The sequence below is a fragment of the Amblyomma maculatum genome, chromosome 6, assembly GCF_055883805.1.
Source record: "Amblyomma maculatum isolate TAMU_Amacu chromosome 6, ASM5588380v1, whole genome shotgun sequence".
Lineage (NCBI taxonomy): Eukaryota > Metazoa > Arthropoda > Arachnida > Ixodida > Ixodidae > Amblyomma > Amblyomma maculatum.
The window spans coordinates 68684418-68702369 of NC_139349.1; the positions used below are offsets into that span (position 1 = coordinate 68684418).

The following is a 17952-nucleotide window of genomic DNA, read 5'->3' on the forward strand; positions in this document are numbered from 1 at the left end:
TTAGTCCGTACCCTGATGTCCCTGATAGCCAGAGTCACTTTGAGACGTTAAAACCCACTTATACACATATTATTGAAACCATGTAGTTTCATCAGAACATCTGTTGGAAAAACCGGCTGGGGTGAAGCAGTGGTTATGGCGCTTTACTGTGCCCAAGGATGCGGGATCGCATCCCGGCCTTGGTGGCTGCTTTTCGATGGAGGCGAAAAGCAAGGCACCAGTGTGCTGTGAAATGTCGGTGCACGTTAAAAAACCCCAGGTGATCGAAATTACCGGAGTCCTCCACTACGGCATCTCTCGTAACCCGAGTCACTTGGGGACGTTAAACCTTAAAAACGAAACCAAACCAAACATCTGTTGCAAATATTGAAGCTTAATGGTTTTTACAACCACACAAGTCTGACAAACTAGGTCAGATCATGTGCATGGGATGAGAGTACATGGAAGCTTTTTCTGTGTGGCCAACCAAAGATGCATGAAAAGCATAGAAACATGTTCATGTTAGTTCATTCATTGGAATGATATGAGTCAGCTGCTGGCGATGCAGTGCAGGAATAAATCCTTTTCCACGAATCTGCATCCCATTAAGTTTGTGGCATTACGCAGAGTTTATAACTGACTACAACGCAGATTTTGCTGCATTTTAGGAGACATTTTGAGGTAGAAACGATAAAATTTACACCACACAGTGCCGTTAGAAGTATATTTATTCCTGAAGTCACATTGAGGAGATGCTCTGTTGCCATTCTCTGTGCAAAAGGGAAAGACTGCGTGCTTGTACACAATTCATCACCGGGTTCAACAGGACTGGGAAAGTCACCGCATTAAAATAGAATAGCTATGTTTTTATCACAGAAAAAAGGTGCATTAAGTATTACACACACAGCTTTGGATGAAGTCAGTGGAAAGAGGCAAGAACAGCATCTGCACATAGCCCTCAAAAATGGAAACCTTTCAAAAGAAGTAGGGACAGGTTACTCAGTTGGCCAAGAATGAGCTGCCAAGTCTCTTTGTTTTCAGATAAATCAAATCTACTTACACAATACAGGTACCACTGTCTTTGCTCAGGTAAGCTTCCTTCAGCATGCTTAGACCTATTAAGTGAGCTATTGTCAGCACTTGCTACAAGCCTCAAATCATGTTTTGCCAAGTTTCATTCGTTAATAGAACGCTACAAAGCTGAATGCAAGCAATGATGGAGGAATGATGGGCTCAGAAATCCTGGTGCCCACCAATATCTACTCATCTGCAGTACACAAGTACTGGATTTCAAGTTCATGTGAATGCAGGAGTGCTAGCTGGAATGACACAGAGGGAGGTGTACCCACAAGATAGTGTCAAGCCAATCGGGGAATATTTACCCAAAGCTGGCAGTCTACACCTATACTCCGTATCTGGGCATACAACAAAGCGACTTCTACCAAGCACTCGCTCCACATGCACTAAGCTCTACACCAACTTCGTCCAAATGCCACATAGCAATCTGCCTCACAAAGTGGCTCTTTAGTTCATGGTTTCTCCAGAGCAGGGAATGGCAGTTTAAATGAAGTGGATGCATCAGAACCTGCTCACTATCTGCATATTAGTATATAAGCATGCACTATGGCCATCATTATCAGATAGTTTGATAGCTCAATATGTTTCATCATCTTAGCTACATTGGTTGAATGCTTATCACATCATTAAACACTCTTTTGTCGCAAACTCGAGCAGCACATGGAACAGGCTGCAGCAACGATGTTTTCTTAAGTGATGCAGAAAGGGGCTGACCTCTTTGGTAAACTTGTAACCTATTAAACATGGTTAGCATGTACACACTTTCGCAGTTTGCGTACCCTGAATGATCACTGTACTTGTTAGTTTTCCAATATTCAACAGGACCTGGATTCTTCTAAAGCATAGGTGCATGCAGGATCACTTGGCATTATGAATAATCATTTGCCAATCTCCAGTGCAAGCTTCAATATCAAAAAGGATTACAAAATTTTTATCATCTATAAAACAGGTAGGTCTAGCCCTCGTTTATATCGTATTGGGTAAGCTGACTCTAAACAAACTTTATTATAATTTTCGTGTTCTGTCAGGAATTTTATTGCCACGTTCACTTTGATGCAAAAACAAGTACAAAATTATAAGTATTACATTAAACTGTGATAAAAGTAGGTATCTATGATAGAGATGTTCACCCCCCAAATCCAGACAGATTGCAAGCCAAGAATTTTAGGGTTGATGCTGACAGAATTCAATTTTGTTGTGAATAACGTAGTTGTGGTGCGAACAATTCAAACTGCACACCATGTGAGCATTTAACTACTACAATGCCCACACTACCCTTTAATCAAACAGATTTTGAAACACTACTCACAAAGCCAGAGCAGTACTGGGTACTGCTTTTGTTCCTATTCAATCTTCACATTTTGCACAGTTGTGAGGAATGAAAGAATAAAAAAAATAAAGGCTAGCTCCTTATTGCATACTTTCATAACAGCACTTCTAGTGCCTTATAAATGTACTGTCAAGGATATATACTACCTATAAAAATACAGTAGGCTGGCTATGAAATGGCAGTGGGACAAAAGAAAAAAAAGTGATCATACAAGATGTGTCATCACACATTTCATCACCTAAACAGATTATCTAATTCAGACAAAAAAGTTAGCTCCGAGCCCTGGGAATACTCTGTGCTTATATAACTCGCAGCACCACAGAAGCCCACTGCATGCAACACTTTTTTTAAAGACTGGGTTTCAGCACCAAAATATAAATCATGTGATTGGCTTATCTGTAGGACATTATTCGTTAATTGTGTACAACATTCGTGTGGTTCAGCCAAAGAGTCAGTAGATATGAGTGATGCTGTAGCATGCAATAGCAGAAAGTTCAACACTAGGCACAAATTCTTTGCAACTTGTAAGAAGTACAACTGTAATAAACCTTTCAAGCTGTGAACAAGCTTTTACAACTGTAAAAAGTTGCACCAGCCTTGAGGTAATCCTTGAGAGATTCCTTTCCCAAACTTGTACAAACAGAAGATGGCGGGAGAGGTTCAAGCATCAACCAGGCGTTCTAAAAATTATGTTTGGGCCCCGTACCTTGTTCTCAATTTAGAAAAACTGATCGGTGCTTGAACCTCTCCTTCAATGAACATACCCTGACCAGACAGGTTTCCGTCAAAACCCGGATTTCAAACATAAAACATTTAAAATACTTTAAAATGTATTTAAAATTTATTTAAACTTTATTTAAAGTAAAATAAAAACATGTAAGTCCACTTCTTTGTCTTTGCTACATAAACTAACAAAACCCAAGCGACAAGAGAGTGACATTAGATGTGTATGTCCCACAACTCTGCTTCACCTTTTCATGCTTTACAATAATAACCTTTTAACACTAAAATTATTCAGGAATCAAAGATTTAAAAAATTATTACCTCAACATTATGCTACCTAATGCACCCACATTCAAAAACAATTATTCTATTAGTACCACAAAATTTTATGACATTTGGATGTCACCAAAAAGCAATAATTACCATTTGGTCTATACTGTACAGCTAGTCCGAGTTCTGAGAAAGACCAAATTAGAAGGGCTCAAGATAACTTCCTAGAGAGTGCAAAACATTTTTTTTTTTTTTTATCTAACAAATGTCTCCCTCTTTTTTCTGCTACATTTACCAGAAAATTACAGAAAAGTATTACTTGAATACTGGCAGAAAGTCCCAAACTTTTTTTTTTTTTTTAAGCAGCTTGCTTGCAGTGGCAACCAAACAATGCCCAGAAAGCCCAGGCTTCCAAGGATATGTTCACATCAAACTTTGTATCCAAGTTCCATGTAGTGATGGGTACAGGACATGCAAGCATTATGCTGTAAATTTGTGAATAATAGTTATTCATCACTAACTGACCCAGATGTTAATATTAGCTGTGCCCCAAGGACCGCGGCTTTCTCATGTGCTGAGATCGCCTTTACCATCAGGCTTCAGACATTCAACAACAGTGCAAAACATGCTAGTGGAAGACGATGATTTGCATACAGCTTTTTTGTGCTTGCTTTAGCCCTTACTGCATTAGTAACAGCAGTTAAGTGAAATGGCACACTACGAAAATGGAGACTTGAGGGACTGCTTAGTAGGGTATCTCCAGAGTAACTTGTGTACAGAACGTATCACGAATTATTGTGGCAATCAGGCTTCTCGCAATGAAGTGCAAGCCTTCTAGTAAATTACCTATACAAGTGCACTCTACTGCACCTTTGCAGAGCTGTAATTATTTTGCACTGTCATGCAGGCAAATAAGCATCACAGTAAATATGAAAACAATGCATATAAAATCAGCAATTTTCACTTGTGTAAAACCACCGTGAATTGCCATTAGCTGCAAATAAAAAGTAAACAAAGTTCACAGAAAGGTGTCAAGATCGTATGAACACACAATTCTTCAAACTTTTTGCTACCGTGTACATCTTGAACAGCATGGTGGATAATATTTTTTCCTGAAATTTTTTTTACAGACTCTGTGTGATGCGCGGAAGCTGCCTCACATGGTAACTTGACAATATAATCCATCTCCTGTGTTAATTGCACTAAGCAACATCTAATGCTTGTACTAACTGAAATAATTACACAAGTGAAAAGTCTTTGTTAAATGCAAAATTACCTTGCAGAGGCAGCACATAACATAATTAATACTACAGCTATTAAGTCCAGCTATGATATTCAATGCATATGCAAGTTACATGCAAAATAGAGAAGTTCAGATCTGCATAGCTTTTTTTACAGGCACTCACTAATGGCCAGAAATCTTGTTTTTATGCATTTCTGGAAACATAAAAAGTATAATTATTCAAATGAAATATCAAGTCGCTGTTTCTACTACCATATTCACGGAGTCTGAACAGATGCACTATCAGCCACTTTCTGCTCAAATGAAATTGCTCCTCGATATCATTCAAAGTGAATTTTTATACTTTGCCACTACTGCTAGTATGTAACGCAAACTGTCTCAGCTGTAAGCCACAGCTAGCTTGAAAATGTTGAAGTGTCAGTAAATATAACAGTACTAAATATGTGCCCAACACTAGCATAATGGCGACTTGAATCATTTGTTCAAACAATTTTCACAATGTACCAACACAAAAATCATGCATTGCATAAACAGTGTCAAGTGTGCAGCGATACCGTATTTCGTCAAATATTTACTACCGCACAAGGGTCATTTCAAAGGGGGAAAAAAAAGCAAGCCATGCAGCAGACCTGCATACAAGTTACCTCACATCCCTTTTACAGCCCAGAACATTGCCCAAGTTCACCTTTTACTCATGCAGACATACTAGTTACTCAAGAGTTCTAAATACCAAGTCATAAAACTCCGCTATAACTGCCCAAATAAAAAACAGTTCAAGCATACAGTATATGTAACAGCAGCACAGTATGTACATGAATCGTGCTGTTTGCATTAAAAAACTGCGAACAAATATGCAGCAAAGCAGCTGTTGGGCTTCATCCAGCATCTCTCAGTTACCCACAACCATGAAGTAAGACAGACAGAAGTACTGACTTGAGTATGCTGCCACACAAAATTAGAGAGACGCTCAAGCTCCGTCTTTAAGCGAATGACGTGACATCATTAACGACACCTGTCCCTGGCTGCCCTTGCAGATCTATAGTTAGTATACATGCACTTTATGACTCGCTTAATCACTAATCGTTTAATTTGTGCCTCTTACCTCACACATGCTCTTTTACCATACAGTCGTAAGCTACCATTTTACGTGAAAGACCACTTCACACAGATATATAGTCCCACTAAATCAAGCTATGGTAACGTGATAGCGTGGCTTAGGGGCAGCATGTCTGATTCGGTGCAAGGGTCCTAAAGGGTTCGGTTCCCTTCACCCTCTCATCTGAATTGAGAAACCCGAGTTGGCAGCCCCTGTCAAATTGGCCATGTCACGTAGTCTCGCGACGTCACACAGCCGTATGGCTTATCAGTGCATGACCATGTCAACTGCCAGCTATGACATACCAGAGGCATGCCCGTGATTTTTTGCTCACAACATGTCACACTTTCTGGAAAACGAGATCTTTAATGCTATCATGTTATTAGGCGTGCAACACTAATGCCACGCTAGCGCCGTGTGCTCAGTTTTTCCCTGTACTAAACCCCCGCTTCCCTTCACTTGCCGACTCGCCTTTGTGCCCAGTTTCTTTCTTTCATCACCCTCTTTGCAGAAATTGACTGTTGACATGTCACATGTCGACGTCGCTGCACAATAAAATACAGCAGGAAGCAACGGCTAGGGCAGTAGGAGCTTTTAACCAGCGCCTCAGATTACGTTACGACACCACCTATCGGATGCTCCAACCCGATGAGGCGCTAACTGCATGTGCTTAGCGGAGTCAGCTCTTCTGTCTATCTAGCTCCATGTTCACAATAGTGACAAACTCGCATTTCCAAATAATGTGGTCACCACTGTTCAAAATGCACTGTTGTAAGAGAGTCCTCGGGCAAGCAACAGCCAGCATGTTTTTTTTTTTTTCACTGTCCGTGCACTGGCTCTATCGTTCCCCATTCTATCTACTTTCGCACCACACAAAGCCAGCATTGCTGCCAGCTAAGGCAGGCAGGCCTCCTTGTTCCGCATTGAGCCAACCTTTATTGCCATTCCAGCTGTGCATGTTCCTAAGCAGTGCCGTACAGCACTGCTGTCGCTTACTTTGAGTAGGTTCTTACACAGACAGACCTCCTGCAAATCACTGTTCAAGAATTACACATTACAGAAAAATTGTGGTGATGCCTAAAAAAAATCAAACAACAGTAGATGGCGCTGTGCACGTTAGGATGAAAGCACCTGTGGGTAGACAATGCAATATCAATGCTAGCTACTGTTAAATTATACTTTCTATATGGACAGGTCGCTCTAGAGTTGGCAAAGTGAAACAAATGAGGTCAGTGCAGACCGTGGTGAAAGGGTTGAAAGCTGCACTGATTTCACAAGACTTTGATGCCTTTCTCCCTAAATGGGCAAGTTTTAATGCAACCGAGACTTTTCTAGCCTGGTGTAGAAGCGTCGGCAGTGGTCAAAATCTTGTTTCTGAAAGCCATGTATAGCACACATCACATTTCTCCGTTACCACCACACGGAAGCAATGCCCGGCCATGTTGTGACGACTTTCATGGGAGTGATGAATTTACATGTGTGACGTCACTTTGAACATCTTTCCAGCACTATGTCAGGTCCCCCAGTGTTTTCCTTTTTTCGCAAAACTGCTGCAGTGAAGTTCTTATGGACACTGGAGCATCTTTGGATGAGCTTGGCAAACCTTTATGCTGCACAGTGGAAGGAGGAATTGTGCATTTGCTGATGGTTTGCCCAGCTCCAATCCAATCCACTACACACAACAGGACTGGGAGCATTTTTTAAACTTACTTCCAGGACTGAGAATGGGCTTCCGGCAGCTAAGGTTGTGCTAACGACTTCGTGGTCATTGCCCATAAGACCAGGCTGTCGTATGGCACCATGGAACTAATAGGGCCACAAAGCAAGGAGGTAGCAAAACATTTCTTAGCCTTCAAAAACCGAGTTCGGCAACAAAATAAATACAAGAACCATGAAGGCTGACAAAAGCTGCACCACTGCTCAGTGGTGCCACTGTACTACATCCTTCCAGCATCGTTGGCTTCTAGAGGCACTCGCAAAACACAAAAGGGCTGACAGTTGAGGGACAGGAAAATGCAATTATCCGGGAGTGCTGCCGACGATGGGAGGTTCACCCGACTCCATGGTGGCAGCCACATTCTTATTAAAGTAGGTGTGCAGAGCCTCCCACTGAGCGTAATGCAGCAGTATGTGGGGCCGCTTCTGCCGGAGAAGGTCCACCGTCTTCTGTGGTGTCCACTGGTACCTCTGAAGGGAGCCAATGATAGGACACGTTTGAAGAACTGCATCAGTCATCTGCACTTACTGCTAGTGCAGTGGTATCATTTTAATCCTTGCTGTAAACAGGGACTCTTCCCAACAATTTATGACTTTCTGCATTTATAGCCACCAGCCCAGGCGAAAATCGTAACTGGTCTAAATGGTTTAAGGAACGATTCCCAGTTGATACCAGTTAGATCCCAGTTGGACCCAAATGAGATTCAACTGGGGTCTAACTGGTATCAACTGGGCATTGTTACTTAAACCATTTAGACCAGTTACGATTTTCGCCTGGAAGCAATAAATGTCTGAATAGCAGCAAATGCAGTAAATGTACTCGGCCAAGTCCAAACGTGTTTGTTGTTAAATCTCTGGAAATGCAAATAACGCAGTGTCCACATTTGCATCTGCACCTATACACAACACAGTCATTTAGGCATCATTTATCTCATTTACATTCGACTGTTTACTAATCCAACTAAACCTGAAAATTCAACAGTTGTAACGATGCTCTATTTGGAGAATTCCCCCTTATTCATGTTAACTGTGGGAGAGAGGGGGGGGTTTAAATAGTCGAAAACAAAACTCTTACAGAGTTTTATATTCAGTGATTCTAAAACAGCCATTCGCAATTTCGCGAGGGGCCGCATCACGTCTACGATCCCTCCGCATCCTCCAAAGCACCCCTGCTCCGATTAGGGAAATTGAGCTAATCTGGGTCCCGGCCCACTCGTCTAATCCGGGGAATGAGGCGGCTCACGCGCAAGCCCGAGGTTTTGTCGACCGGGCAGCCAGCGTGCCCTTCGACCCGAATTTCACAAGGGACGGGTTAATTTCTTTTCATAACATTACCCATCACTTCAGGCTGGAAAGGTGCACATATCCCCCCCTCCTCCCTCCAAGGCGCAGGAAGTTACCTAGCGCCGACTACAAACACGCTCCCTCCTAAGTCAGGTGGTGCTTGCCCTGGTGTACCCAGGCCAGTACAACCCAAACTACAGTAAATGCGGCAAAAGAGCGACATACGATCACATTCTCTGGAACTGCGCAAATGATCCACCTGCGGTGGAATTAATGCAGCTCCCTTCTCCCGAGCAGTGGGAAGCCGTGCTGGTCAGCTCGGACCCGAAGATTCAACTACGGGCCATCGAGCGGGCTAATAAGGTCGCCGCCAGCCATGAACTAGCGGCGATCTAGTACGTCTCTGCTTAGACCTGCTTGAGCGACGAAGTAAATGTTTTGCAATCCAATCTTACAGGGTTTTAAGGAATATTAACAACCAGAATTCTCTCACTTTTTTTTTTTTTTTTTTTTTTTTTTTCAAAACTGACCAAGTTTTCATGCTGCTACACAAGAAAAGGCACTGCAATTCAGAATTCGGGGTCTAGCTGGAGGAATTTTCAGTTAGAGCATAAAATATCACTAAATGGCTGTGCAACATTCCATGTGTTACTCCACCAGATTTCAAATTATCTGCATCACCTACAGTATGCAGAAAGACTGTGCCAAAAGTGGACACGGTCTCATAATGCAAGTGCACTTGTGAGTGCAAGAGATTGGAAATTTGCGGGTGCAGCACGTGCCTGGATGCAGATTGGCTACTGAAGCAATGTCTTTTCACAACACATATCAATGCACTTTGACCTCAGAGTTGTGTTGTATCTACTTTTGGTTCCACTTATACTCCTAATTACAGCCGAATGTGCAAGCCACAAGAGATCAGCAAGGTAGTCGTTAGCATAGCTCATGCATGCATCCTTGGGTTGACATGAGCTGTGTCAGTTTTGCACAAAGTTGCATGCTGCACCTTTCAATCTCAGCGTTCACACCCATACGATGAGAAAGTTACAATGTTAAAGTGCAACATGTTTTTTGACCCCCGTGCCTCTTAACAGAACTTTCATGGTAGGTTCTTCGGAGTCGTCTGACCCTCAGCGCCAAATTTTGCAACTGGGCAGGTGCTTGATTTTTCCCATTTCGTGGACTGAATAGAGACGATCCCCATGGTCAACACTGCATGTATGACATGAAGAACTACACGCCTGTTGATATCTGCTCTGCGCTTGCCGAGAGAAAACCAAAAACTCAAGCTTGTTTTTGGTCATTTGAGAGAAATAATGATCAAAGCTGTTCCTTTACTGTCATCAGCTGAGCCAATCAACATGCACACGGTAAGTCTTGACAGCATACATGATGTCATACTTTAGTTAAAACCTATTTCTGGTCTCCTCATTGTTGTTGTTTTATAACCGCGCTCCTCATTATTTTGAAAAACTATTCACTGCAGCTATACCAAGGAGGTCCAAGAAATAAATGTGATAGTCAATTCAATGTGTTTTAAAATTCCTGCCCTTTAATGTGGCTTCTGGTAAGCCTTCACCAGACAAACTTGCAAACCCAATAACTCTGAAAAATTAAGACGAAAGAAAGAAGACACTTTAATCTGAGAACCCAATTAACGCAGACAAAATACTTTACTGCTTTGTTTCACGAAAAGCGAAAGTGATACCATATATATTTACGATCCATCACATTTCACTAAACACGCTACAGTGGCAGCTGAAATACAAGTGGTTTCATTCTTCTTGACAAACATTTTCATTGTGAAATTTGTAACGACAGGCAGTATAGCACACTTTAGTTGCCTCAACCGTAAACTACATGCATTCTGAATGCTGTATTAAACATCTATCAGAAAATGAAGAGCATGAGCATTCACAGCAGTTCACATGTATCCATAGCATTCACATATTTGACTACGAAGAGCTGGAAGATTGAGCTTCAGTTCCAGCTGTGTCAGCTGTACTTCAAAGGAGTCCAAGTGCCACTCCAGGATATTAAACAATAGTAAACTCTAGAATTTATTTATAAAGTTCAAATTGTATTGTAAAGTGTGCGAAACCCACGTCTCACTGGAGCATCAAGTTGCTAAATAAAAGAGGGGGGTGTCTTGAATCTATGTTAATGCAATTAGTATTTTTTTATTGCCTGTTCTGAGGAGAATCATCATAAGTGCAGTCGATTTCAAAGAAAAGCAGTGATTAATTACCATCCACAAGAGCGCTGCCATCTACTAAGAAAAAAAAAAAACTGCACAATTTCGTTAAACCTTCACAGATAAACCCTGGACTCCAACTTTCTAGGCAATTGTTCTGTCAATAGAATTCACCAGGATAGTCACCAGAGATCAAATTCAGGAAAAGGCATATAGCTTTCCTTCTCTCCTTTAGAGCGATGTTGCTGTGGTTAGGAGAACAAATTGTAATTATTTCCTTGTTTGAATAAGCCTTTTTGCAGCATATCCGTTTTAGGACCTTTTCTACTTGATGGAACATTAGGATAAGTATGTAGTGCAATCTTGAAGCCAGTGAAGATAATAACAAAACAAACAAACAAGAAAGTTGTGCAGACGACGCACATGATGGATGATAAAGGCCAGGCAAACTGATGATCGATTCTTAGAGGAGGAAATTGTCATGCATAAGTGTCACTGGTGACATATGCACTTCCTCAAAGCTCAAAAGGAGGAAACTAACTACAGGCAGCAGCAGCTTTTCCTTGTCTGTGTGGGGGGATGGGACCAGAATAGGAGACATCCTTCACACATGCACACAATGAGTGCAGAAGGAGCCTTGACATAGTAACTGCACAGACACTAAAAGAGGCCCATGCAATCCAGATTATTTGTGTTCCTTGCAGAATGTGGACCAATTGTAGTTTGCTTTCCAATGGCTTGAAGGGCAATGAAACTTGGGACTTATATTTAAAACTAACCTATGGGCCTACACCTTCAAGTACGAAGGCACATGTCATGGGCGATATACTTTTAAGTTGAGAACTTTAATCTTTTTAACTGCTGCTAAAGTATGTGATGCTATGACTGTTTTCAAGCACAGTGGGATATGCAAATAATTATACTATACTCGTAGACAACTTTTTGAAGCTGTGCAACCAAGGCTATGAGGGCAAGGCTTTCTTCACGGTGTTACTACACCAAATAGTTCTGGCATATCTTGCCAGTTCAGTTCTGCCTTTAGCTGAAGTAATAGTTTTCAAGCTGCCAACAACACAGAAATGTGCTTTTTAGAGCACTGAATTCGCAGTTAATGAATAGCCGACACTATTTTGAAACAAGTGCACTGCAGTAGCGTGTGGAAACTGGCAGGTAGACGCTGCAGCTTAGCACACGTACGCTTCGTCGGATTCCCGACAGTTTGCGCAGCCGTCGGCATTTATATGACGTATTGCACTGACGTTATAATGTTCTACACTAACGTTGTACCGGCTTCAGCTGCAGCATAGTCTTGATGCAATAATAAGGTCGATATTTACCTAACATGATACCCCAGAGCACCATCCATGAAATTTCTGGAGGAACTATATGCTGCGGCGCAATGAACTGGTGCATTTCGGTTCTGTAGCTTTGGCTGCACAGCTATAGAAATTTGTCCGCAAGTAGACCCAAGCTAGTATTTTCAGTTTACTTACTTTATTTTAAATGCTCACTTTCAACACGAGATACTTAAAATAAGGATAAAGGCTTATCAATCCGAGATTATTCCGGATTTTTTTTTATCCCACAAAGCTTACTTGATCTCTGCATACAGCCTCTTTTCATTGTCGAATCCAAGTACGAGATTTTTTGTGCACACTCAAGTCACAGCCTTAACCACCTCAGTACAGCAACTGAAAGGTAGGTAGTAGGCCCACTTGAGAAAGATTAGTAAACGTGCACTGGGCACATGTTCAATGCATCCTATTTTGCCTTTGTACCACTTGAGGGACATGTCCTTATTTCCACTGCTATATATGAATTCTTCCTCTACAGCTTTATCTGAGACGCAGCTCACTAGCAGCAGAGACCACTGGCAGCTTGGGACTCTCAAGGCCGTTCTTCATTCACTTGTGCAGTATAAAAACACTTATTTCTAACTATCGGTTTATGCTATCGGCACATAGGACATTATCAAACTAGAGCACATCCAGCATCTTTCAGCCAGATTTATCTTTTCTGATTACCGTTCAACAACAAATCTGGTTTGTCACATGATACCTATATTTTTTACTGCACCCCAGATATCTAGTAGACTGAACCACTCCTAAGTAGTAAGCCCATATTTCGCCAGTACCAAACTTTACCAGAATTCATACTTTCCCCTCATAACACATCAGTGGAATCGTTTGCCTCAATTTATTGTTGAATGCACCAATGAAAATATGTTTGCTGAACTGTTATTGCAGAACATGTAACCCCTCTCCTGCTTGGGCAGCGCTGGAAATAAATAAATAATACTGTATCACAATAGAAACTTTCACTAAACTTGCATAAGCACAATGGCAATTGATTTAAGAGTCTTCCTCCACCAAAGCTATGTACACTTGTGCGAAAAAGTGGAGAGGCCACGCGTTTTGGTAAAACTGCAAGCCAACTTTTTCTGATAGTGAAGCGATTATTTCTAAGTTATGCATAGGGTAGCCTCACTAATATTGTAAGGTACCCAGCACCTCCACCACGTGTAAGGTAACGCGAAGGTCGGACTTGGGGAATCAGGCTTTATTGCAGACCTGATCCTTGGTCGCACACTGCAGCCAAACACACTCCGCGATGACGATGGGTAGCTACAAGAGGGAGCAGGATGAAGATGAGCACGTTCAGCCGTGTGGAAGATGAAGCGCCACACAGTGCTCACAATATGCTTGCCACCTTGCCCAAGCAAATTTGTCAGGTGAATCTTTTTTTACAGAAAAATAATAATTGCAGCGGTTCATGTGGTCTCTCCACTTTTGCGCAGGGGTGCACATAAATGCAAGGAGATGCGCCTTAGTGGGAGGCTACAAATTAGTTTTACCATCTAGGGCTCTTCAAAATGCAAATCTGTGTGAATGTTGTTGTTTTTCCTTTCCTCTGAAGCAACTCAGCCAGGAATTAAGGCCATCACACGCAACCTCACTAGCACAATGCATTCACAGATGCTGTGCTGGCGTGCAAGGATGCCAACTGGCAGCACTGTCAAAGCTAAGTGGCTTAACAATAATGTCCGGAGTGAGTGCACACAAACCTGCATCAAGTAGCAGCCGACGAGCGTCGCACTGCGCGTCCTACCAGCTTTGCAGTGCACATAGACAGACTGGCCAGTGCCTTCAAAGCTCTGAATGAACTGCACACCACGCTGCAGCTTCTCCTGGCAAGGAGTCTCAAAGATGTCCGTGGTACTCAGCTGGAGGAACTTGACACCACATTTCTCCCATTCCTGGATTGAGAGTTTTTCTGAATTAAAGCATATACTAGTGCAGTCCGCAGCACACATTTACAGCATGCATGTACTTGGCCACGAATTTACTGCACCATTGCCTCTTCACCCGGTTTTCCAGTTATATTGACACAGATGGATTCAGAATGCATGCCATCTCGTATCTGGAACTTGGGCATTTATTTTTCACACTACTATGTCATTATCTTGTCATTCACACTGCATATTACTGCATTCCATTTCATTTCCAAGAAACTTTGTAATAAACTACCTTAGGATCATCAAATTACTTGTCTGCCTATGCTGACCCCACCTATTAACGGCCTAATTTAACTGCTGATAATACCATCTGCACTTCAGCTTATTGCAGGAATGTCTCCATACACACTAATGTTTGTCATTTAAATGCTTTTCATACTATATGTGTTAGTAAGATCATCGTTAGAGCATGGCTCGGTGATCAGAGAGCCATTTGCAAAGAAAACTGCCAGAAAATTCTAACAAATTTGATGACCTAGAGTTGACGTTACACTTAGTGGCATTATTCTTAGATATCTTCAACAAAATAAATAAAAATATAACACCACTACCCCAAGAGCCCAAAGAAGTTACAAAGATTAAAATTTCTTGGCTGTGCATATTCTGACATTAGTCAATCCGTTTTCAGTCTAGAGTCACAAGACATCACCACTTTAACAGGTTACCTCACACATCCTGCTACCAATAGTTGTAAACATTCCTTCTTTCCAAAAATAACCACCAGATGGAACCTTGGCTGCTATGCCGGTTTAAAGATATGGACCCATTTGCACCATGTTCCGTGAAGAAGCTTACATTATGCCTTAAGTACAACTTTATTTAGTAATAGCAGGGCACTCTGAAATTATATATGGACATGCTCAGATAACGATTTTAATGGAGGTCCCATGTCAATTTTCAGAATCAGATTTGCTTCAACATCACACGGTACATAAGCAATGCTGCGAGAGCAGGGAAAAAAAATGCCTTCTGGAAGCTCATTGACACCTACACATTCCCTACTCCAGTTAAATTTTTATACATGATGGGACAATATAGCAATTGTAATGGCAGCAAAACAAAATACGGCCTGCATCAGGTATTCCAATCTTTTTAATTTAAAGCAATACACTGTAACTTTATTGTTGCTCTAGAATTACCAAATACCAAAAGTGTTACCAAATACCAAAGTAAAATTTATAAGAAAACTGGAAATGATTGTTCCTTTCTAACAAGATTCAAATCTGGCTATTTTGCAGAATTTTCGAATTCCAGAAAATCTGAACATGCAACTATTAATAAACCTGCCCATCTGGAAGTGAAAACCTTTCCTGCTGGCAGTAGGAAGAACTGATGAATGCTAAGAAAAATTTCAGCCTCCAGGTTCTTGTTCCTTCTTACCCTATTATCATCCTAAGAGCATCCCACTTAAATAACACACAACTTCTGAATTAAGACTGCAGCTTTTTTTTTTTTTGTTGCGAAATTCCAAAAGCCAAAAGAAGCCTTCTGTGTTGCTTCCAACAAAATGTTTATGTTTGCATAATAAGTGAAAAAAGATTCAGGTTTCATAAAGTTGTAAACTTTGTGCTGTGAAATACCAAAAAAAAATGCATTATTGTGCTCATCCTGTCTTTATAAATTTGTTCATCCCTGTGCTATGCGCTAGTGTCTAATTAATCATGAAACATCAACTAGCCCAGCTTTCTCCCTTGATACCAAACATGTGATTTGGTGAATTCGATGAACTGCTATTTTCCACCTCTTGTGACATACAGCCTTTTCCCGAGAAAACCACATGCATATATTGTAAAACCAAGTTCTATTCCCTTTATGTTGTTAAATTTTCCTATCAGAAATAAAATTTAATTGAAAACAGAAAGCGGTCATGAGATAGACTGGTGTTTTCTATACCATACTATTTGCTTTGCTTTAATTCCTTCTGTAGTTTTCATTAGTTTCTTGTAGTAATTCATGTATATATAACAACCAAACATCTAGAATCACACACTGACCTTAGATCTTCCAGTATATATGTATAAGCTTATCCATATATCATGCATTTTAATGAATGTCATGCTACCTTCGAAACTATGATATTCTGAAACACTGCTCACATGCTCACACACAGTCAAGCTCTCTTTCTCCCATATTCCGAGACAAAAAAAGAAAAAGAATAAAACATATTCTACTTGATGCACTTTCATAAAATGGTAAGATATCACATCAAATAGGATTATCTTTTCTTGATATACAAACCCATATCCAACTAGGAGTTATTCATGCAGACCAGCTGCACTTATTGCAAAGAAAGATCAGACATGCAATCAAAATTAAGAACTATAAATATTCTCAACTGGTTATATATACTGGTGCAAATAATTTTGCATTTCATAAAAAAGAAAAGAAAAATTAATTAGCACATATATACCCAACCAGCCAACCAGAAACAATGCTCTACATACAATTTCACATGAACATATGTAATTGGCCTTAGATCCATATATATGCATTGTAATGGATGCCTGCTGTAAATGTGGAGAAGACGGTCAGTTAAGGTTAACTACCACGGCAAAACCAATTTCAAGATGCAATCTTGAAATGTCTGCATCTTGAAAATGTCTGCATCTTGAAAGGCCAATTACATATGTGCATGTGAAATTTTATGTGCAGATGTATACGTCTGCATCTTGAAATTGTTTTTGCCGTGGTAGTTTAACAATTAACTGACCGTCTCTCTACATTTACAGCGGGCATTCATTAAAATGCATATATATGGATCTAAGGCCAATTATATACGTGCATGTGAAATTGTATGTAGAGCATTGTTTATGGTTGGCTGGTTGGGAATATATGTGCCAATTAATTTTTTTTTTTTTCTATTTTCTAAGATGAAAAATTATCCCAGCACAAGAACAAAACAAATATATTGTTTTTCTTTTTTTTTTTTTTTTTTTTTGGACGCGAGAGCAAACGTTTATAACTTGCTATGCGCCAGACGAGATCGCCAGCGAAACAGAGTGCTTACTTCCTTGCTCGTGACCCAATAACGCAGCTCGAAGTCTTCGTTCATTGACACGACCCCTCGCACGTTTTCTTCTTCCAGCAACTGAAAGAGGGAGATGGCGCGCATACAGTTCGCAAACTTGACAGGCTGATTAATAAGTTAAACTGCACTAATGTAGAATACTATGTAACGCTATATATTTACATGCTAACAACCACCGTAGGCAGAAAAGTACGAGTGAAACTAGAAACGAACGTTGAACAAGCATGCGCAGCGATGCGCGATGCAATACTCTTCTCGTCTTAAAGCTTAAATCAGGCCGCGTGGTTTCAACACTCATCGTTGATATAAATGTTTAGACGTGCACAAACACAAATGCGGTCGCGTAACAAAGCAAAGACACGCACCTTTGGTGTGATGCTCCGGAAAGGCAGCGCTCCGAGGATAACCGTATCGTCGATGCGGTCGTACCAGCGCCTCGTTGACACACGCTCCATGACGACATTATAGATTAACGAGGGGTAAAACGTAACCCTCGAAAACATTCCGTGAAATTTCATGCGAGAACCAATCCAATGCACCGGCAGAGGCCCAGTGCAGAAAGAGAAAAGTAGCGTTTCCGTGTAGTCTGCTTTAGGGCTTCATCCGTGCGTAGGGCACGATGGGATACGCAGTTTGTCACGTGACCATAATGACGCGCCAACGTCCGACGTGACGCGCGTTGCGCTAGTTGGTAGGAATGTTGGTACTTATTTAGTT

General features: G+C 41.1%; 1 protein-coding gene across 1 annotated transcript; it reads right to left on the reverse strand.

Annotated features, from left to right (window-relative positions):
- Nucleotides 1–689: 689 nt before the first annotated feature.
- Nucleotides 690–17867, reverse strand: PTPMT1 (protein tyrosine phosphatase, mitochondrial 1). Its single transcript, XM_084606892.1, has 4 exons — nucleotides 17601–17867; nucleotides 17215–17295; nucleotides 13977–14168; nucleotides 690–7905 (listed from the first exon to the last, which is right to left on the reverse strand). Exons 1-4 carry the CDS (start codon nucleotides 17751–17753, stop codon nucleotides 7738–7740), a joined length of 594 nt encoding a protein of 197 aa, XP_084463018.1. The 5' UTR covers nucleotides 17754–17867; the 3' UTR covers nucleotides 690–7737.
- Between the last annotated feature and the right edge of the window lie 85 nt (nucleotides 17868–17952).

Bases quoted from the DNA above. Each gene is read 5' to 3' on its own strand.
- PTPMT1 (XM_084606892.1), bottom strand. From the start codon at position 17,753: ATGAAATTTCACGGAATGTTTTCGAGGGTTACGTTTTACCCCTCGTTA. The intron at 14,169-17,214 runs GTAAGCACTCTG...CTCTCAATCCAG, and splicing joins ATTGGGTCACGAGCAAGGAA to GAATGGGAGAAATGTGGTGT. The intron at 7,906-13,976 runs GTTTGTGTGCAC...GGCTCCCTTCAG, and splicing joins TCGGCTGCTACTTGATGCAG to AGGTACCAGTGGACACCACA.